The sequence below is a fragment of the Oncorhynchus tshawytscha genome, linkage group LG25, assembly GCF_018296145.1.
Source record: "Oncorhynchus tshawytscha isolate Ot180627B linkage group LG25, Otsh_v2.0, whole genome shotgun sequence".
Classification (NCBI taxonomy): Eukaryota; Metazoa; Chordata; class Actinopteri; order Salmoniformes; family Salmonidae; genus Oncorhynchus; species Oncorhynchus tshawytscha.
This window is the reverse complement of record NC_056453.1, coordinates 744,609-766,426: the sequence shown is the minus strand read 5'-3', so window position 1 is coordinate 766,426 and position 21,818 is coordinate 744,609. Positions and strand designations below refer to the sequence as shown.

At 43.5% G+C, this 21,818-nt stretch overlaps 1 protein-coding gene and 1 non-coding gene across 2 annotated transcripts in view; one reads left to right on the top strand and one right to left on the bottom strand.

Annotated features, from left to right (window-relative positions):
• The first annotated feature begins 3,418 nt into the window (after positions 1-3,418).
• trnai-uau lies at positions 3,419-3,512 on the top strand. Its single transcript has 2 exons — positions 3,419-3,456; positions 3,477-3,512. It is a non-coding gene; the product is annotated as a tRNA-Ile (tRNA).
• A 3,058-nt stretch (positions 3,513-6,570) lies between these two features.
• The window catches only part of LOC112224055 (actin-binding LIM protein 1-like), a 96,403-nt gene continuing 81,155 nt past the window's right edge, over positions 6,571-21,818 (bottom strand). The window contains exons 7-9 of the mRNA XM_024387338.1: positions 17,743-17,830; positions 17,221-17,279; positions 6,571-6,909 (exon numbers count right to left, since the gene is read on the bottom strand). Coding sequence (XP_024243106.1) covers positions 6,799-6,909; positions 17,221-17,279; positions 17,743-17,830 — 258 coding nt within the window. The 3' untranslated portion in view covers positions 6,571-6,798. The remainder of the gene's footprint in view (positions 6,910-17,220; positions 17,280-17,742; positions 17,831-21,818) is intronic.

Below are 21,818 nucleotides of genomic sequence, written 5' to 3'. Positions count from 1 at the left end.
CCCACCACTTTACAATGTGAGCTGGAGGGATTTGAAAACATGTTTTCAAACACTTGTTTTTCACAAGTGTAGTAGGTTGTGAACTCCGCAAACAACGTTTCTACTCCGAGAATGAGAAGGGTAAAGGACGGTAATTAATACATGAATTCAATATATTGGAATATAAACGAAGCCATCCACCCATAATGGGCTATTAGCAGGACAATAGACTCTTGCCAAGTTGAATTATATTTTTAGGGACTTGAACTGTATTAATGGATGTTGAATAGATGTTTGCCAATGTTCAAACACTCTCCATACTACATCGGCCCAAACGCTCTCCATACAGTGCATTCAGAAAGTATTCAGACCCCTGGAACTTTTCCCCATTTTGTTACGTTACAGACTTATTCTAAAATGGATCAAATAAAACAAAATCCTCAATCTATACACAATACCCATAATGACAAACCAAAAACAGGTTTTAAGAAATGCTAATTGCTAATTGCTAATTTATAAATAACAAAAACAGAAATACCTTATTTACATAAGTATTCAGACCTTTTGCTATGAGACTCTAAATTGAGCCCAGGTCCGTCCTGTTTCTATTGATCATCCTTGAGATGTCTCTACAACTTGATTGGAGTCCACCTGTGGTAAATTCAATTGATTGAACATGATTTGGAAAGGCACACACAGGTCAATATAAGGTTGAAAGTGCATGTCAGAGTAAAAACCAAGCCATGAGGTCTAAGCAATGGCACGTAGAGCATTGAGACATGGTGTGTCAAGGCACAGATCTGGGGAAGGGTACCAAATAATGTCTGCAGCATTGAAAGTCCTCAAGAACACAGTCGCCTCCATCATTCTTCAATGGAAGAAGTTTGGAACCACAAAGACTCATCCTACAGCTGGCCGTCCTGCCAACCTGAGCAATTGGGGGAGAAGGGCCTTGGTCAGGGAGGTGACAGAGCTCCAGAGTTCCTCTGTGGAGACAGGAGAACCTTCCAGAAGGACAACCATCTCTGCAGTGCTCCACCAATCAGGCCTTTATAGTAGAGTGGCCAGACGGAAGCCACTCCTCAGTAAAAAGGCACATGACAGTCCGCTTGGAGTTTGCCAAAAGTCACCTAAAGTCTCTCAGACCATGAGAAACAAGATTCTCTGGTCTGATGAAACCAAGATTGAACTCTTTGGCCTGAATGCCAAGCGTCACATCTGGAGGAAACCTGGCACCATCCCTACAGTGAAGCATGGTGGTGGCAGCATCATGCTGTGGGATGTTTTTCAGTGGCAGGAACTGGGAGACTTGTCAGGATCGAGAGAAAGATGAACGGAGCAAAGTACAGAGAAATCCTTGATGAAAACCTGCTTCAGAGCACTCAGGACCTCAGACTGGGGTGAAGGTTCACCTTTCAACAGGACAGCACCCCTAAGAACACAGCCAAGACAATGCAGAAGTGGCTTCAGGACAAGTCTCTGAATGTCCTTGAGTGGCCCAGCCAGAACCCGGACTTGATACCGATCAAACATCTCTGGAGAGACCTGAAAATATCTGTGCAGCAACGCTCCCTATCCAACCTGATAGAGGTTGAGAGGATCTGCGGAGAAGAATGGGAGAAACTCCCCAAATACAGGTGTGCCAAGCTTTTAGCCTCGTACCCAAGAAGACTCGAGGCTGTAATCGCTGCCAGAGGTGCTTCAACAAAGTACTGAGTAAAGGGTCTGAATATTCATGTAAATGTGATATTTCAGTTTTACATTTTTATTTTCTTAGCAACATTTTAGAAAAAACTGTTTTTGCTTTGTCATTATGCAGTATTGTGCATAGATTTGAACCTAACAAAATGTGGGAAAAGAGGGGTCTGAATAGTTTCCATGTCAGCTCACATTATTGAATTGAGTTGTGTTGTTGCATTGAATTACGTGGATTTATTTACTACTCACATCATGTGTTATTTCATACCAATGACAATGTTAATGGATCCTGTGGTGCAATCGGTTAGCGTATTGTGCTTATACAGCAATATGCAGTAAATTGATGAAAGTGTTGTGAGTTCAAGCCTCACCACGAATAAGTATTCTTCTTGAACCCTCTGCCTGTCTATTTCTTGTTCAGAAAAAGAGCATTAATTCAATACACTTAGGAGGACGTTTCATAATTAATTGATATGTCATTGAGATAACAGGTCCGAGTGCAGGCACAGCTAGGATTCAAATGTATAGTCTTCTGCAGTACCAGCAATGCCTGACACATCAGCAATGCAGGATGGCAAGCCTGCTCGAAAATCCAAGCGGTTAGCTGTTTGCGAAGTGAGTTGGTGCTTCGGCAGAGAAAAGAATCGAACAACATGGGGCTCAACCCACGGCCCTGAGATTAAGAGTCTCATTCTCCAACTAATCAGCCACCCAGGAACCTCAACGGTAATATTGACTTGGTCCGAATATCGTACAGCTCCGTTTGTGGAAAATGTGGTGATCAGTGAGACTGTTGTTAATGTATCCTGTGGTGCAATCGGTTAGCATATTGTGCTTATACAGTAATATACAGCAAATTGATGACAAGGTTGTGAGTTCAAGCCCCACCAGGAGCAAGTATTCTTCTTGAACCCTGTCTGTTTTTTGTCCAGAAAAGGAGCTTTTATTCAATACACTTAGGTCAGAGTCAGAGTGCAGGGACAGCTACGATTCAAATGTATAGTCTTCTGCATTACCAGCAATGCCTGACACGTCAGCAATGCAGGGTGGCAAGCCTGCTAGAAAGTCCAGGTGAATGGCTGTTTGCAAAGTGAGTTGGTGCTTCGGCTCAGACAAGAATCACCCCATTTGTAGTATCGACCCTACGATTCTGAGATTAAGAGGCTCATGCTCAAACGTCTGAGCTTGCCAGGCAGGTCAATTATAGTACTGACTTGGACCGAATATTGTACAGATATGTTTGTGCAAAATATGGTAATCAGTGAGTGTGCTTTTGTTAAGGGAATTTTTATCAATGATGACTAATTGTGTATACATTTCAATCAGGACTGACTAATCAGAATACTATTATGTTACTGTATATGTACTAATCAGAATACTATTATGTTACTGTATATGTATGAATTTTCTTTTTAATCTTAGTACTAAATATAATGTGTGCAAATATATTCAAGAATTAGAACAATGACTGTCTGTACCATGGTAGAAATTAATGAACTTATAGCCAGACTGGCTAGAAGGCTTATCTACACCAGCTGTCCTAAGCTCAGTCATATATCATCTTAATAGGGCGAGACGATATGAGAACCATACAGCCTTTGGACTAGAGCGGAGATGACACGGGTTGGTACTGAAACTAATGACGTCATTTTAAGTTCATAACCTGTGGTAAAATGTGTAAGGAGCAGTACTCTCGTGAATAAAAGCTACTGTTTGACTTTAAGACTGGGCTCTGGCCAGGGCTCCTGTGGCGCAGTCGGTTAGCGCGTGGTGCTTATACAGCAGTATGCAGCGAAGCAATGCCAAGGTTGTGAGTTCGAGCCTCACCAGGAGCACGTGCTTTTCTTGAACCCTCTGCCTGTCGATTTCTTGTCCAGAAAAAGAGCATTTATTCAATCTATTTCATAAGTAATTGGTATGTTATTGAGATAACAGGTCAGAGTGCAGGGACAGCTACGATTCAAATGTATAGTCTTCTGCATTACCAGCAATGCCTGACACATCAGCAATGCAGGGTGGCAAGCCTGCTCGAAAGTCCAAGCGGATGGCTGTTTGCGAAGTGAGTTGGTGCTTCGGGCAGAGAAAAGAATCGAACAACGTGGGGCTCAACCCACGGCCCTGAGATTAAGAGTCTCATTCTCCACCGAATCAGCCAGCCAGGAACCTCAACGGTAATATTGACTTGGTCCGAATATCGTACAGCTCTGTTTATGGAAAATGTGGTGATCAGTGAGAGTGTTGTTAATGGATCCTGTGGTGCAATCGGTTAGTGTATTGTGCTTATACAGTAATATGCAGCAAATTGATGACAAGGTTGTGCGTTCAAGCTCCACCAGGAGCAAGTATTCTTCTTGAACCCTGTCTATTTCTTGTCCAGAAAAGGAGCATTTATTCCATCCATTTCGGAGGACATTTCATAGGTAATAGGTATGTCATTGAAATAACAGGTCAGAGTGCAGGCACAGCTAGGATTCAAATCCACAGTCTTCTGTATCACCAGCTATGCCTGAAACGTCAGCAATGCAGGGTGGCAAGCCTGCTAGAAAGTCCAGGTGAATGGCTGTTTGCAAAGTGAGTTGGTGCTTCGGCTCAGACAAGAATCACCCCATTTGTGGTATTGACCCTACGATTCTGAGGTTAAGAGGCTCATGCTCAAACGTCTGAGCTTGCCAGGCAGGTCAATTGTAGTACAGACTTGGACCGAATATCGTACAGATATGTTGGTGCAAAATATGGTGATCAGTAAGATTGCTCTGCATAGCTGCTGTGGCGCAGTCGGTTAGCGCGTGGTACTTATACAGCAGTATGCAGCGAAGCACTGCCGAGTTTGTGAGTTAGAGCCTCACCAGGAGCAAGAATTCTTCTTGAACCCTCTGCCTGTCTATTTCTTGTCCAGAAAAAGAGCATTTATTCAATACACTTAGGAGGACGTTTCAGAATTCATTGGTATGTCATTGAGATAACAGGTCAGAGTGCAGGCACAGCTAGGATTCAAATCCATAGTCTTCTGTATCACCAGCTCTGCCTGACACGTCAGCAATGCAGGGTTGCAAGCCTGCTCGAAAGTCCAGGTGAATGGCTGTTTGCAAAAGGAGTTGGTGCTCCGGCTCAGACAAGAATCACCCCATTTGTGGTATTGACCCTACGATTCTGAGATTAAGAGGCTCATGCTCAAACGTCTGAGCTTGCCAGGCAGGTCAATTGTAGTACAGACTTGGACCGAATATCGTACAGATATGTTTGTGCAAAATATGGTAATCAGTGAGTATGCTTTTGTTAAGGGAATTTTTATCAATGATGACTAATTATGTAAACATTTCAATCAGGACTGACTAATCAGAATACTATTATGTTACTGTATATATATGAATTGTCTTTTTAATCTTAGTACTGAATCACCAGGAGCAAGTGCTTTTCTTGAACCGTCTGCCTGTATATTTCTTGTCCAGAAAAATAGCATTTATTTAATCTATTTCATAATTAATTGGTATGTCATTGAGATAACAGGTCAGAGTGCAGGGACAGCTACCATTCAAATGTATAGTCTTCTGCATCACCAGCTATGCCTGACACGTCAGCAATTTAGGGTGGCAAGCCTGCTCGAAAGTCCAAGCGGAGGGCTGTTTGCGAAGTGAGTTGGTGCTTCGGCAGAGAAAAGAATCGAACAACGTGGGGCTCAACCCACGGCCCTGAGATTAAGAGTCTCATTCTCCAACGAATCAGCCACCCAGGAACCTCAACGGTAATATTGACTTGGTCCGAATATCGTACAGCTCCGTTTGTGCAAAATATGGTGGTCAGTGTGAGTGTTGTTAATGGATCCTGTGGTGCAATCGGTTAGCGTATTGTGCGTATACAGTAATATACAGCAAATTGATGACAAGGTTGTGAGTTCAAGCTCCACCAGGAGCAAGTATTATTCTTGAACCTGGTCTATTTATTGTCCATAAAATGAGCTTTTATTCAATACACTTAGGTCAGAGTCAGAGTGCAGGGACAGCAACGATTCAAATGTATAGTATTCTGCATTACCAGCAATGCCTGACACGTCAGCAATGTAGCATGGCAAGCCTGCTCGAAAATCCAAGCGGTTGGCTGTTTGCGAAGTGAGTTGGTACTTCAGCAGAGAAAATAATCACCCAATGTGGGGCTCGAACCCAAGACCTTGAGATTAAGAGTCTCATGCTCTACCGACTGAGCTAGCCAGGTACCTCAGTGGTAAAATTGTATTGATCCAAATATTGTACAGCTCCGTTTGTGCAAAATATGGTGATCAGTGAGAGTGTTGGTAATGGATCCTGTGGTGCAATCTGTGAGCGTGTTGTACTTATACAGCAATATGCAGCAAATAGATGACAAGGTTATGAGTTCAAGCCCCACCAGGAGCAAGTATTCTTCTTGAACCCTCTCCCTGTCTATTTCTTGTCCAGAAAAGGAGCATTTATTGAATACACTTCGGAGGACATTTCATAATTAATTGGTATGTCATTGAGATAGCAGGTCAGAGTCCATTGTCTTCTGTATCACCAGCTATGCCTGACACGTCAGCAATGCAGGGTGGCAAGCCTGCTCGAAAGTCCAAGCGGAGAGCTGTTTGCGAAGTGAGTTGGTACTTCGACAGAGAAAATAAGAGCCTAACGTGGGGCTCAAACCCACGTACCTGAGATTAAGAGTCTCGTGCTCTACCGACTGAGCTAGCCAGGTTCCTCAACAACAATATTGAATTGGTCCGAATATTGTACAGCTCCGTTTGTGCAAAATATGGTTATCAGTGAGTGTTGTTAAGCCTGTTTTATGACTGAGGGTTCAACTAAAGAGCTACCAAGACTTCAAAAGCCCTACACTACCTAATAACGATATAATAGTATTTATTCAGAATTGTGATGCTTTTAATACATTTTTTTATTGTACAAAATACATACAGGACAATGACAAGACAACCATAAATAACTCAGGACAGTGTACATGACAATACTCCCAACATAACAAACACATAGATGATATAGCACAATAAGTAGGGAACACCTTGGAGTGGTATCAATCAATAATAAAGTAGAAGAATAACACTGTTGTTTCATTGGAGTCCCCAGTCAGTCGTGTAACCTTCATTTGCATCTCCAGTTAGTAGTGTGCAGAGTTGCTGTAGGTACTCATATAGAATGTGTGACCAGGGGACCCTGAGATGCAGGAGCCAGGTCTTGAGCAGATACTCTCAGACGAGGACCTGGTAGGCTGCGGGTGAAAGAGAGACTGTGTCAGCCACTAACAACTAACAATGACATAGTAGCCACATTTGCACACAGAAGGAGCGTCGATGGTGACGATGTCCAGTGCCTTCAGAAAGTATTCAGACCCCTTGACTTTATCCACATTTTGTTACGTTACAGCTTTATTCTAAAATGGTTTAAATAAATCAATTTCCTCAGCAATCTACACACTATACCCCATAATGAAAAAGCAAAAACAGGTTTTTAGAAGTTTTTGCAAATGTATATAATTTATTTTGATATATATACACCTTATTTCCATAAGTTTTCAGACCCTTTGCTATGAAATTGAGCTCAAGTGCATCTTGTTTCCATTGATCATCCTTCAGATGTGTCACGCCCTGACCATAGAGAGCTGTTTATTCTCTATGTTGGTTAGGCAGCTGTTTATCGTTGTCTCTGATTGGGGATCATATTTAAGTAGCCATTTCCATATTGTGCTTTGTGGGATCTTGTCTATGTATAGTTGCCTGTGAGCATTATTAAAGCTTCACGTTTCATTTGTTCTCTTTGTTGTTTTGTTCTTTGAAGTTTTCTATTCCAAAATAAAGGATGGAAACATACCACGCTGCATCTTGGTCCACTTCTTGTAACAATCTTGACAGAAGATCCCACCACAAACGGACCAAGCAGCGTGGCCAGGAGGAGCAGGTATCCTGGGCCTGGGAGTATATCCAGGAGGTAAAGACATCCTGGACTTGGGAGGAGATAATGGCAGGAGATGAAAGCCTTCCATGGAAGCAGACGCAAGCGGTGAAGGAAGGACAACGATGGCACTGGGGTTTGCGGCCATGACGCAAGCCCGAGAGGCAGCCTCAAAAAACATTTTTTTGGGGGGCACACAAAGTGGTCGGCGAGGCCAAGGGGCGAGTCTGAGAGCGAAGAGGAATATTGGGATAGACTGAACTAGGAGTATTGTGAGATAGTTGAGGGGAGTGATGAGGTAGAGTGGATGGTTTGGTGTCTGGAGCAAGACATTCGCCATGAGGAGCGTGGGATCAGGCACCATGTTTTGCGGAGATACGCAATGTGTCTCCAGTGCGCATCCACAGCCAGGGGGCGTTTTGTGCCAGCTCCTCGCACTTGCCGAGCGAAAGTGAGCATCCAGTGAGGACGGGTTGTGCCTGCTCAGCACTCCTGGTCTCCAGTACGCCTCCTCGGTCCAGGATATCCTTCGCCGGCTCTAAGCACTGTGTCGCCAGTGCACCTTCACAGCCCAGTGCGTCCTGTGCCAGCGCCCCGCACTTGCCGGGCTAAAGTGAGCATCCATCCAGGACGGGTTGTGCCAGCTCTACACTCTAGACCTCCAGTGCGCCTCCACAGTCCAGTATGTCCTTTGCCCCCTCCCCGGACGCGCCCTGAGGTGCGTGTCATCAGCCTGGTGCCACCTGTACCGGTCCCACGCATCAGGCCTCCAGTCCGCCTCTACAGTCAAGAGATTCCGGCGACAGTTCCCAGTCCAGAGCTTCCGACGACAGTTCCCAGTCCAGAGCTTCTGGCGACGGTCCACAGTCCGGAACCTCCAACGACGGTCCACAGTCCAGAACCTCCTATGACGGTCTGGAACCTCCTGAGACGGAACGCGGTCCAGAACATCCTGAGACGGTCCACGGTCCGGAACCTACTGAGACGGTCCAGAGCCTCCAGCGACTGTCTGCAGTCCAGAGCCTTCAGCGAGCGTCTGCGGTTCAGAGCCTCCAGCGACAGTCTGCGTTCCAGAGCCTTGTGACGACCCTCCTACTCTGTCTGCCGTATTCTCTCTTTGTTCTTGTTTCCTTATTAGGATGCCGGTGGGCGGAGTTGGGAGGGTCATCAGCTACATGGGAAACACCTGGGCCCGGTCTGTCCCAGGATAAATACAACACTTCCCCATTCATGGAGGAGACTGTCTCCATGCAGACACCTTTACAGATTTTGTTGTGTATCTTGGTGGCCTTTTGGTTGTTTGCTTTGGCACCTTTCAACGCCCTGCATTATCACATTCATGCATGCAAAACACTCACTTACACTACTGATTACTGATTACACACACCATTGTATATTATACTTAGTTACATTATTTAATAAATATATATTTTGTTACTCCTTATCTCCACGTTGTCTCCCTTTTGTTACGGGCTTTGAGCCGGTTCGTGACAGCCTCCAGCAACCGTCTGCGGTCAAGAGCCTCCAGCAACAGTCTGCGGTCCAGAGCCTCCAGCGGGGGTTCCCAGTCCAGAGCCTCCTGCGAGGGTTCCCAGTCCCAGCCTCCGGCGAAGATCTACAGTCCGGAGTCCCCGGCAACGATCTACGGCATGGAGTCCCCGGCGACGATCCATGGTCCGGAGCCTCCGGCGATGACCCACGGTCCGGTTCCTCCGATGACGTATCCATGAGCGGAGTGGGCACTTCCCCCCGCACCGGAGCCACCCCCGACGGCAGATCCCCAACCCGGACCCTCCCCTATTGAGTCAGGTTTTGCGGTCGGAGTTTGCACCTTGGGGGGGTACTGTCATGCCCTGACCATAGAGAGCTGTTTATTCTCTATGTTGGTTAGGTCGGGGTGTGATTATGGGTGGGTTATCTAGGGAAATTGTATATCTATGTTGGCCTGGTATGGTTCCCAATCAGAGGCAGCTGTTTATCGTTGTCTCTGATTGGGGATCATATTTAGGTAGCCATTTCCCCATTGTGCTTTGTGGGATCTTGTCTACTGTATGTATGTATAGTTGCCTGTGAGCATTATTATAGCTTCATGTTTCATTTGTTAGCTTTGTTGTTTTGTTCTTTGAAGTTTTCTATTCCAAAATAAAGCTCTAGAGTTCCTCTGTGGAGATGGGTGAACCTTCCAGAAGGACAACCTACTCTGCACTCCACCAATCAGGCCTTTATTGCAGAGTGGCCAGACAGAAGCCACCCCTCAAGAAGAAGAACATGACAGCCCGCATGGAGTTTGCCAAAAGGTACCTAAAGGACTCTCAGACCATGAGAAACAAGATTCTCTGGTCTGATGAAACCAAGATTGAAATCTTTGGCCTGGATGCCAAGCATCACGTCTGGAGGAAGCCTGGCACCATCCCTACTGTGAAGCATGGTGGTGGCAGCATCATGCATTTGGGTATGGGAGACTAGTCAGGATCGAGGCAAAGGACCTCGAGTGCTCAGGACCTCAGACTGGGGTGAAGGTTCACCTTCCAACAGGACAATGACCCTAAGCACACAGCCAAGACAAGTGGCTCTAGGAGAAGTCTCCGAATGTCCTTGAGTACTGAATAAAAAAGTACTGAGTAAAGGGTCTGAATACTTGTGTATATGTGATATTTCAGTTCTATAAACAATTGTTTGCTTTGTCATTATGATGTATTATGTGTAGATGGATGAGGGGCAAAAAACAATTGAATACATTTTTGAATAAAACTGCAACCTAACAAAATGTGGAAAAAGGTCTGAATACTCTCCGATGACACTGAACAAAAATAGTTACAGTTCATACAGGAAATCAGTCAATTGAAAACAATATTCAGCCCCAATCTATGGATTTCACATGACTGGGCAGGGGCGCAACCATGGGTGTGCCTGGCTCTCCAGTGGGTGGGCCTATGCCCTCCCAGGCCCACCCATGGTTGAGCCCCTGCCCAGTCATGTGAAATCATCTTCTTCTTTTTTTCCCAGCCAATCAGAATTAGTTTTATTCCACAAAAGGGCTTTATTTTTATTACAGTCAGAAGGTCCTGGGCTGGCTGGTTACATGTGGTTACACATCACAACATATGGTTGTGACGTGGGTTGGACGTACTGCCACATTCTCTAAAACCACACATTTTAGAGGCCTTTTATTGTCCCTAGCAGAAGGTGCACCTGTGTAATGATCATGCTTCTTGATATGCCACACCTGTTAGGTGGGTGGATTATCTTGGTAAAGGAGAAATGCTTACTAGCAGGGATTTAAACAAATTTCTGCACCAAATTTGAGAGAAATAAGCTTTTGTGCATATGGAACATTTCTGGGATCTTTTATTTCAGCTCATGAAACATGGGACCAACACTCTACATGTTGCGCTTAATTTTAGTTTAGTTTAAATGAGTGTGACAGGAATTGGAGCACATTCAAACATTTGTGCCCAGCACACAAACAAACATCAGCCTTTCCCTTTCCCCAAATGCCCTCTTTCCCTTTAAGAAGGACACCTTAAAGATATCTTCTTAAAAGTATCTGTTAACAGTTTGTAAATGCCTTTCAAATTAGGTCATTTTTCAGGTGCAACCAGACCTTTCAGAAATGTCCCTTTGTTTTGACTTTGAATAGCTTGATCAGTAAGTCTAGCCTGATTACCACTCTCTTTAGCTAACATTCCACTCCTTGCCACTCCTTGTAATTGCTTGTCAGACTGGACTTTTGGAAATCTCAACGTTCAATATGCAGCCGGATTTACGGCACAGTTGTTGATTGGTAGTTGGAAACAACATTAATATTTTCCATGATAATGTCATGGAACATGCAGTGCGTGCAAATTTGGTGCAATATTGAATTAGAATTTTAAGAACAACAGGAAACTGTCAGTGTCTAGGTGATGTGGGTAAGGAGGAGGACACAGAGATGAGTAATAATAGTAACTTTACTCAGAAATAATCTTCCAACAAGGAGAACAAAAATCCAGAACAATAAACACACACAAAACCATGATGGCTCCAGGGGGTTAAATAGGGAAATAATTAAAACGTAATAGGAACAAGGTGTGTACAATCAAGACAAAACAAATGGAAAAAGAAATGTAGATTGGTGTAGGCTAGAAATCCAGTGATGTCAACAGCAGCCTGAACAAGGAGAGGCAGCAACTTCGGTGGAAGTCGTGACACAAACAATACCATTACAATCTGTTGCAGTAATTTCCTTCTGAAAAGGCAGTGTCAATGCAAGATCATCACTTTTAAGAAGATAGCATTAAGATGTCCAACACACAGCCATATACAGAAGAAACTCAACCACTACACTTTTGCAGGAACTGTTCTCACCCATAAGGGCAAAAACAGTGAGTCAGTCCTCCAGGCTTCTATTTCTGTGTTGTGAATGAACCTGTCGGTGTAGGCTTTTACCTTGGGTACTCAAGCAAATACAAATGAACACTGCAAATTTGCTTTTTGTGTAAAGCAGTGCATAGCAGACTACTGCACATTTACTGTAGGAGCTAAAAAGCTGCAAACATCTGGCCTGCTTAGAGTCTTGCAGCTGTGTTTGGTATAAAAAAAATAACGAGGGGATGGCCTTAATCTGGGCCGCTGCGGCGTTTTAGGATGAGAACCCTAAAAGAGAGGACAATCTGTAACTAGTGCTGATTGTCTAGTGCTGAGTGTCTACTTTTGAGGTTTTGGTTCGATCATGAAAATATTATTATGATTTTTGATTTTGGTTTCGATTTTAAATGCACCATGCATTATGTGGGTTGAATGCTGTAACAACACAGAATAAAACAATTCATAAAAGGTCCATGATGGTAGTGACTCTGCTTATCACTTATTAACCATCATTTAATAAAATTACTTTACTTTAATAAAATATTTCAGTTGTGTATATTATATTTGTTTAATTTAACTTTATTATTTTATTCCAAGTCATCATCTCAATTCTATAGAGCTGCTGCCTATACTGTCTCACAAAATCACTATTTTAGTAGTTGTTCCAAGTAAATGAGGGATACTTTTAGGACTGCTGAACACAAATACCGAACGAAGCAACCTATCTCTCATTTTAAACCACTAGATGCGGTTTTCCATTGTGCTCTTAGATTAATTACTGTTGACGGTCATAGAACTCATCATTGTGTTTTGTATCAAAAGGTTTGTTGGGCCTCCTTGTATGCAAAGAGAGAGCAGCATTTTCTTGTGTTTATCTACAAAACACTCATGCAGAAACCTATGTACCTATAATCAATAATTCAGTTTAGACTAACAAATGACCAAACCCGGTCTCAGGCTTGGATAACACTGGAGGCCCCTTCGGTCTCCACAGTAAAGCTTCTTTTTTTTTGTGCCCTTTATGTGGAACAACTTACAGAGCTCTCTGAAATTAGATGTTCTGGTCCCCCTTAGTCAGTTCAGAGTAATGATTGGAGACTTACATTGATAAAAGTCTGTTTTTCTTAATATGTTTTGTGTAATTTATGTAATTTTGTATATTGTATGTTTGATGTATTTAAACAGGGCTCATCTGTGAAATAGGCCCTACTCTCAGGATGACCTGTCAAAATAAAGGTTAAATAAATAACAATTATTCTGTCTCTTATATAGCAGGCGTAAAAGACCGTACAAGGAGCCGCACAATGGATTATGGTCATTGGGGTTAATTATCTGCGCTAAACTATATAAAACATTGGCCTGTTGGAAACTACTACTCCCATGCATGAACTGAACGAAATGGAATTCAAATAATTGGACCAATGTTGGTCAATTAGTTGTTTAAAAACCGAAAAATAACCTTCATTTCGGTTAATCGCTCAGCACTATCCGTAACACACTTTTTAATTTATGGAATTGACCAGCCAAACCACCCTTCTTAATAACACTCGCTTAACCCTGAAGCCAAACACACCAATGTGTCAGAGGAAACACCATTCAACTGAAAACCGAAGTCAGCCTGCAAGCGCCCGGCCTGCCACAAGGAGTCGCTAGATTGAGATGAGCCAAGTAAAGCACCCCTGGCCAAACCCTCCCCTGTTGTATGGGGCAGCAGCCTCTAATGTGCTAGTGATGGCTATTTAACAGTCTGATGGCCTTGAAAAATAAGCTGTTTTTCAGTCTCAAGGGGTCCCAGATTTGATGCACCGGTACTGACCTCACCTTCTGGTTGATAGCAGGGTGAACAGGCAGTGGCTCGGGTGGTTGTTGTACTTGATGATCTTTTTGCCCTTCCTGTGTCCTGGAGGGAAGGTATTTTGCACCCGGTGATGCGTTGGGCAGACTGCACCACCCTCTGGAGAGCCTTGTGGTTGCGGGGCGGTGCGGTTGCCGTTCCAGGTGGTGATACAGCCCGACAGGATGCTCTTAATTGTGCATCTGTAAAATTTTGTGAAGGTTTTAGGTGCCATGACAAAATTCTTCAGCCTCCTGAGGTTGCGCCGTCTTCACTATTCTGTCTGTGTGGGTGAACCATTTCAGTTTGCCAGCAATATGTACGCAGAGGAACTTGAAGCTTTCCACCTTTCCACTGGGGTCCCGTCGATGTGAATAGGGGGGTGCTCCCTCTGCTGTTTCCTGAAGTCCACAATCAGCTCCTTTGTTTTGTTTATGTTGAGTGAGAGATTGTTTTCCTGGCACCACATTCCCAGGTCCCTCACCTCCTCCCTGTAGTCTGTTTCGTCATTGTTGTTAATCAGACCTACTACTGTTGTATCATCTGCAAACTTGATGATTGAGTTGGAGGTGTGCATGGCCACGCAGTCATGTGTGAACAGGGAGTACAGGAGGGGGCTGAGCACCCACCCATGTGAGGCCCCAGTGTTGAGGATCAGCGAAGTGAAGATGTTGTTTCCTGGCGGCCCGTCAGGAAGTCCAGGACCCAATTGCACAGGGCGGGGTTGAGACCTAGGGCAGTGTGATGGCGATTGCGTCATCTGTGAACCAATAGAGGCGGTAAGCAAATTGAAGTGGGTCTAGGGTGACAGGTAAGGTGGAGGTGATATGATCCTTGACTAGTCTCTCAAAGCACTACAGGATGACAGAGTGAGTGCTATGGGGCGATAGTCATTTAGTTCAGCTACCTTTGCAATCTTGGGTACAGGAACAATGGTGGCCATCTTGAAGCATGTGGGGACAGCAGACTGGGATAGGGAGAGATTGAATATGTCCGTAAACACACACGCATGCTCTGAGGATGTGGGTAGGGATGCCGTCTGGGCCGGCAGCCTAGCGAGGGTTAACACTTTTAAATGTCTTACTCACATCGGCCGCAGAGAAGGAAAGCTCACAGTCCTTGGTAGCGGGCCGCGTTGGTGGCACTGTGTTATCCTCAAAGTGGGCAAAGAATGTGTTTAGCTTGTCTTGAAGCAAGACGTCGGTGTCCGCGACGTGGCTGGTTTTCCTTTTGTAATCCGTGATCGTCTGTAGACCCTGCCACATACGTCTCATGTCTGAGCCATTGATTTGCGACTCCACTTTGTCTCGATACTGCCGTTTTGCCTGTTTGATTGCCTTGCGGAGGGAATGACTACTCTGTTTGTTTTCTGCCATATTCCCTATCACCTTGCCACGGTTAAATGCGGTGGTTCATTGCTTTCAGTTTTGCGCGAATGCTGCCATCTATCCACTGTTTCTGGTTAGGGTAGGTTTTAATAGTCACAGTGGATACAACATCTCCTATACACTTCTTGATAAGCTCGATAACCATCTCAGTGTTTACGTCAGTATTATTCTCCGAAGCTACCCGGAACATTTCCCAGTCCGCGTGATCAAAACATTCCTGAAGCATGGCTTTCGATTGGTCAGACCCGTGTTGAATAGTCCTTAGCATGGGTACTTCCTATAGGAAGGGAGGAGCAAAATGGAGTCATGCTAAGATTTGCCGAAAGGAGGGCGGGGGAAGGCCTTGTATGCATCCCGGAAGTTGGAGTAACAATGGTCCAGTGTTTTTCCAGCGCGAGTGCTACAGTTGATATGCTGATAACATTTAGGTAGCCTTTTTCTCAAATTTGCTTTGTTAAAATCCCCAGCTACAATAAATGTGGCCTCAGGATATATGGTTTCCAGTTTGCATAAAGTCCAGTGAAGTTCCTTGACAGCCGTCATGGTATCGGCTTGAGGGGGGATATACACGGCTGTGACAATAACCGAAGAGAATTCTCTTGGGAAGTAATACGGTCTGAAATTGATTGTGAGGTATTCTAGGTCAGGTGAACAAAAGGACTTCCTGTATATTATTACAATTACACAATGAGTTGTTAATCATGAAACATTCACCCCCGCCCTTCTTCTTCCCGGAGAGATGTTTATTCCTGTCGGCAGGACCGACTCCGACAGTATATCCCGAGAGAGCCATATTTCCGTAAAACAGAGTATGTTACTATCCCTGATTTCTCTCTGGAAAGAAATCCTTGCCCTGATCTCAACAACTTTGTTATCTAGGGACTGAACATGAACGAGTAATATACCTGGTAGCAGTGGGTGGTGTGCGCACCTCCTAAGTCTGACTAGAAGACTGCCCCAAATTGCTCTTCTCCGGCGGCATTGTTTTGGGTCTGCCTCTGGAATCAGTTCAAATGCCCTGGGTGATGCGAACAAAGGATCCGCTTCGTGAAAATCGTAGTGCTGGTAAGTTGACGCTGCTCTGATATCCAATAGTTCTTCCCGAGTGTATGTATGTATGTATTTATGTAATAGCAGATAAGATACTGACCTAACAATGTAAGAAATAATGCATAAAAAAACGAAATACTTCAGAGTTTACTAAGAGCTAGAAGCGAGGCAGCCCTCTCTGTCGGGGCCATCCTTTCAGACAGTATATCCTGAGTGAGCCATGTTTCCGTGAAACAGAGTATGTTACAATCCCTGATGTCTCTCTGGAAGGAAATCATCGCCCTGAGCTCGTCAACTTTATTATCTAGAGACTGAACATTAGTGAGTAATATACTCGGAAGCGGTGGGTAGTGTGCGCGCCTCCTGAGCTGGACTAAAAGTCCACTCTGAATACCTCTTCTCCGCCGGCAGTTTTTTGGATCAGCCTCTGGAATCAGTTCAATTGCCCTGCGGGTACAAACAAAAATCCGATTCGGGAAAGTCGTATTCCTGGTCGTAATGCTGGTAATGCTGGGGTGTTACCGCAGCTCTGATATCCAAAAGTTCTTCCCGGATGTTTGTAATAACACAAAATAATTCTGGGCAAATAATGTAAGAAATAATACAAAATACTGCAAAGTTGCCTAGGAGCAAGAAGCACAGCCATGATGTTCTATACGTATGTCATGGACATAGCAAACTCTCTGTAACACCCATAATGTTCTCTGTCATAACCATAATGACATTCTCTGTCATACCCATAACACTCTCCATTTGATTCGCCCTGACTACAGTTGTCATCCAAATGAACAGAGAACTAAATTGTAATTACCATAAGACTTTTACGATCACATTTACCAGAATATTTGCTTATAAATGATTTGTGAAACATGAAGGCCTTATGAACTTTTGTCAAACATCAACTTCACTATCATGAAACAAGCTGTTGTCTTGATTCCAAACAGTCTTGACGTGATAAGTGAACAAGAGAATTCAAGCTGGCAGTGTGTTTGACAGAGTTGATCAATTTTACCCTGTATTTCTCTTCAGCTCTGCTATTGTTCTTACAGTCTGGATGCCATACTGTAGATCCTGTGGAGAGAGAAGAAGAGCTCAGAAGAGCCTAAATGTGTAGCAGACTTGGGTTCAAATACTATTTGCTTTCGATTAAATACTTTTGCTGTGCTTGATTGAGCTTGCCTGACACAATTACACCAATGTGCAAACTCTGCCAATCAGGCACTCCAGGCAGGCTCAATCAAGAGCTCAAAGGTATAGAAAGAAAATAAATACTAGTTGAACCCAGGTCTGGATGCATAGCTACATCTGAAGGTATGCATCTGTAAATCTTCCTTGAATTTTCATCCCTGATTTCCTCCTTTTCCATTCATGCTTTTACAAAGTGCATACAACAACATTCTAAATAACCTTGACTCAGTGCATGACTAATTGAAACTTCCCCTGAAGTGGAGGTTAGTATTCTCCCCTGTGTGAACATACACAAATGTTTACAGTACTTGAAATTCCACTAGATGTACTTGCCCTGGAAACCCACCTTGCAGGTACATTTCCTCTCCTTCTGTGAACATGTGGTTGCATCTGCTGCACCTTGCACAACTGGGATGGTAATGCTTGTCACCTGCCTGGAGAAGGGAGTCAAACGTCACACAGTAGCATGCACTGTAAACCGCAATGTGCTGTCAATACTCAAAACTCTTGAGGAAACCCCTTTCACTTAACAGAGTATAGTTACTTAAAAGGATATTGTAGTTATTACACAAACCGATAAAGTCACTGTGACCCTGTAAAGGGTCCAGATTTGAGTTGTATCAGGTTAACAAGGTTGAGTAATGCCCCCACTAAGCCACACCTCCAATGTAATTTCCCAGTGTGCCTTGCTTTTTCGAGTTAATTGTAGAGTTACCAACCCACGACTGTATTTGTTAGTGACAGGTTGTTGAATTTGTTCATTTTCGTTCCAGTGGCTTTTACCATGTAAGTTCCTAGGCAATGTTATCATTATAATAAAACTCTTCATGAAATACATAGCTTGGAGACCTTTTGCTGAGGCCTAGCTTTATTCTAATAAAATGGTTTACAGATCACATCCACATCAGGCTTTGAAGTAGGGTTGCAGAATTTCCAGAAAGAAAAAAATCATGATTAAAGGGTTTCCAGAAAACCTAAGAAATTTACCAGAATTTTGCAACTCTACCTGCAACTCAGATTTTTCTGCCTAGCAAAGTAATGTCTCAGTTCTATTGGAATCCAGCCAGGGTTAGGATAGCCAACATTTGAACATTTTATTCACCCACAACATACATTCATAATAACTACCAGGGTCTGAAACTGTGTGTGGAGACTAGCTAATCCAATTAAACCGGAACACCCATTTCAATGACGGGTTCAACAAATCTAACTAAATGATTGGATTAGTTAAAAAAAAAGTAATTTAAGATGAATCAATCAATTACTCAATGTACATGCAAAAACACAGACATTAAATTAAAAACAATTCCCAAAAAATCTGCCTGCTAGTAGAGCATGTTGGGAAAAAAGTCAAAAGATCAAATCAACCTCTAGTGGCCTCATGGGTGGAATGTTATTAATATTTTTTAAATTAATTTCTTAATTAATAAACATGAAACATAAATCCGGTTTTGTTATATTTCAGTCTTCTGTGATGTACATAAAGTGTCATATTTGGATACAAACTCAAAATAGAATGCATTTGAACTCTATCTGACATGGTACTGGTGTTTAATTTTTTTAAAGACATGAACCATGTGTGTGAGGTGTATACCGTTGTTTCAAATTAGATTGGTTTAAGACTATCAAGAATCATTCTCTGGGACCCTGATTTAGCCCACTGCAGTAAAATTTTAAAGAGCCACTGCCCCTAAAAAGCAACTAATCCCTTTGAAAACAGCCAATGTGGCATTGATATGAGTCAGACACATTCATTATAGTGTCAAAATTGACTACATAGTGTAAATAGGATCATTTTGGTCGTAAATTCTAAAATGGAGCTTGAAACCTCAACAATGAGGGCTCATGAGGGGCGCAGCAGTCTATGGCACTGCATCTAAGTGCTAGAGGCATAACTACAGACCCTGGTTCGAATCCAGGCTGAATCACATCCGGCAGTGATTGGGAGTCCCGTAGGGCGGTGTACGTTTGGCTGGGGAAGGCCGTCATTGTAAATTACAATTTGTTCTTAACTGACTTGCCTAGTTAAATAGTAAATGAAGGTTGTGTTTGAATTACAATTATGTGAACAAATCATGCCCCCTTCTGCCAAGCAGTGGTGGTGAGTATAATGAGAGGTACTGGAATATTATGACCTTTCTGGTATAATTTAGCTAACGATGTTAGATGACGTTATTGCTGGTTATGTAGGTAGCTATCTTTTGATCAAGCTAGGCAGGCTAGCTAACATTGGCTAGCTAATGTTAGCGTAGCTAGGTAATTAGCTACCTCATTGCAACTTAGTTAAGTCATAGGTCATACAAGTGTATTGTTTATTGTCTAGATAATGCTGGTTATGTAACGTTATCATTTGATAATGCTTGCGAGGAAGGCTAGCTAACTACAGGCTACAAAACAGATTTCCAAGTAAGTTCGTAAGTCATACAATTGTATTCTGTATTGTCTAGTGAACAACTAAATAATGAATGCCTCTGTGGTGGTAGCTACAGTGCCTTCCAAATGTATTCACACACAAATCCTGGTTGCTTCCCCTTGGTGAGGCGTTATTCTGTAACATGAAAGCTGGGAGTCGGGAAGCAAGTACAGGGAGTGAATGATTTTTATAAATAAACGAACATGGACCAAAACAATAAACACGAATAGCATATAGACATGAAACAGAGTCAATAACGCCTGAGAAAAGAACCAAGGGGAGTGACAGATGTAGGGGAGGTAATCAGGAAGGTGATGGAGTCCAGGTGAATCTCATGAGGCACTGGTGCGCATTATGATGGTGGCAGGTGTGCTTAATAATGAGGACTGGCAACGTTGAGTGCTGGAGAGGGGGAGCGGGAGTAAACATGACTGTCACGGCTGGCTGAAGGACTGGACCAAGGTGCAGCATGGTAAGCGTACATTTGAACTTTATTTAACAATGACGCCGACAAAACGAAGAACAAAAAAAAAAACAACTGTGAAGCTTTGGGCTATGTGCCCTGAACAACTACAAAGTTAACTTCCCACAAAACAGGTGGGGGAAAAGGGTACCTAAGTATGGTTCTCAATCAGAGACAACGATAGACAGCTGTCCCTGATTGAGAACCATTACCAGGCCAAGACATAGAAATACAAAACATAGAAAAAAGGACATAGTCTCGACCCCCCCATACTGGTCTCGACGAGACTCATCATGGGTCTGGGCTACTATTCTCCCCCTTTCTGTCTCGGGACTACACCCCCACCAGCGGTTGGTGTTGGTATCCGAGGCACAAACGAAAAGGTCGGACCCTATGTACGAGTTGTCAGCTGCCGAGTTGTTATGAGAATGGCTGTACCCTTTCAAACAAATCTCCTGGTTTTGTGCTTCAAAACATTCAGTGGCTGTCGAGGGCTATCAGTCACCACAGCGTCCACATGTGGCAACCTCTTCAGTACCTACGAACTGAGACGAGGATATCTGTCTGTGATATCGCAAAGTGTTTCACCAGCGGGAGTCATCGGGTCAGTTGCTGGACTGACGCCATTAGTGTCACTGTCAGGAGTGACAGCCCCCCACAAAGTGGAATGTGTATCATCGGAAGCAGAGAATACTCTGCGCATTGATGTTTTTCTTGCTGAGACGGCTGCAGTGCTTGCGGAAGTGTATGAAAGTCAAGAGAAGTTCATCTCAACAAACGTATTGCACGACTGCAAGGAGGAGGAAAGTTTCTCATTCACAGAGACAAGTGGCTCGAAATCATGAAAAGAATGGTCAAACAGGTTTTCTGATGGCATGTGTCGAGATATCGTAATATCTATTTGGATCGGATTCTGCACCAAGAGGTTTCTAAACATCTTTTTATCAAGGGGTACTTTCGACTTATACCCCTTGTGAATGACTGCATTGCAGCTAGCGTTAGGGGAGGACAGTGTGTGTCGGAGGGTGAGTGTAGCTGGTGCATGAAGTCAGGCGCAGGAGAGCAAAATGAGTGAGCAAAGTACTTTACTCAAAAATATATGCACAAGGTAACAAATATACTTGACCAAATACAAACGGTAAATATATTATGCAGAGGTGAAAACAGCACCCGTCGAAAAACCAGCTATCATGTACCGACAATCACGCACAGAAACATGGGGGAAACAGAGGGTTAAATACATGAACATGTAATTGGGGAATGAAAACCAGGTGTGCAGAAAACAAAGACAAAACCAATGGAAAATGAAAGGTGGATCAGCGATGGCTAGAAGACCGGTGATTCTGCTGCATTGCAGAGTCCAATTGAACGCTTAGAGTACTGATTATGGACACGTGAATGTCGCACTTGCTCGTTTCCGTTTCATATTTACAGATAGAGGTCCTGAGTATGGAGAAAGAGATTCAGTGATGAGATTTCCTCCGCTTGCTTAGAAATCAATATTTCCACCTCATCACCTGTGTTCAGTAATCATTCATTTTTGGTC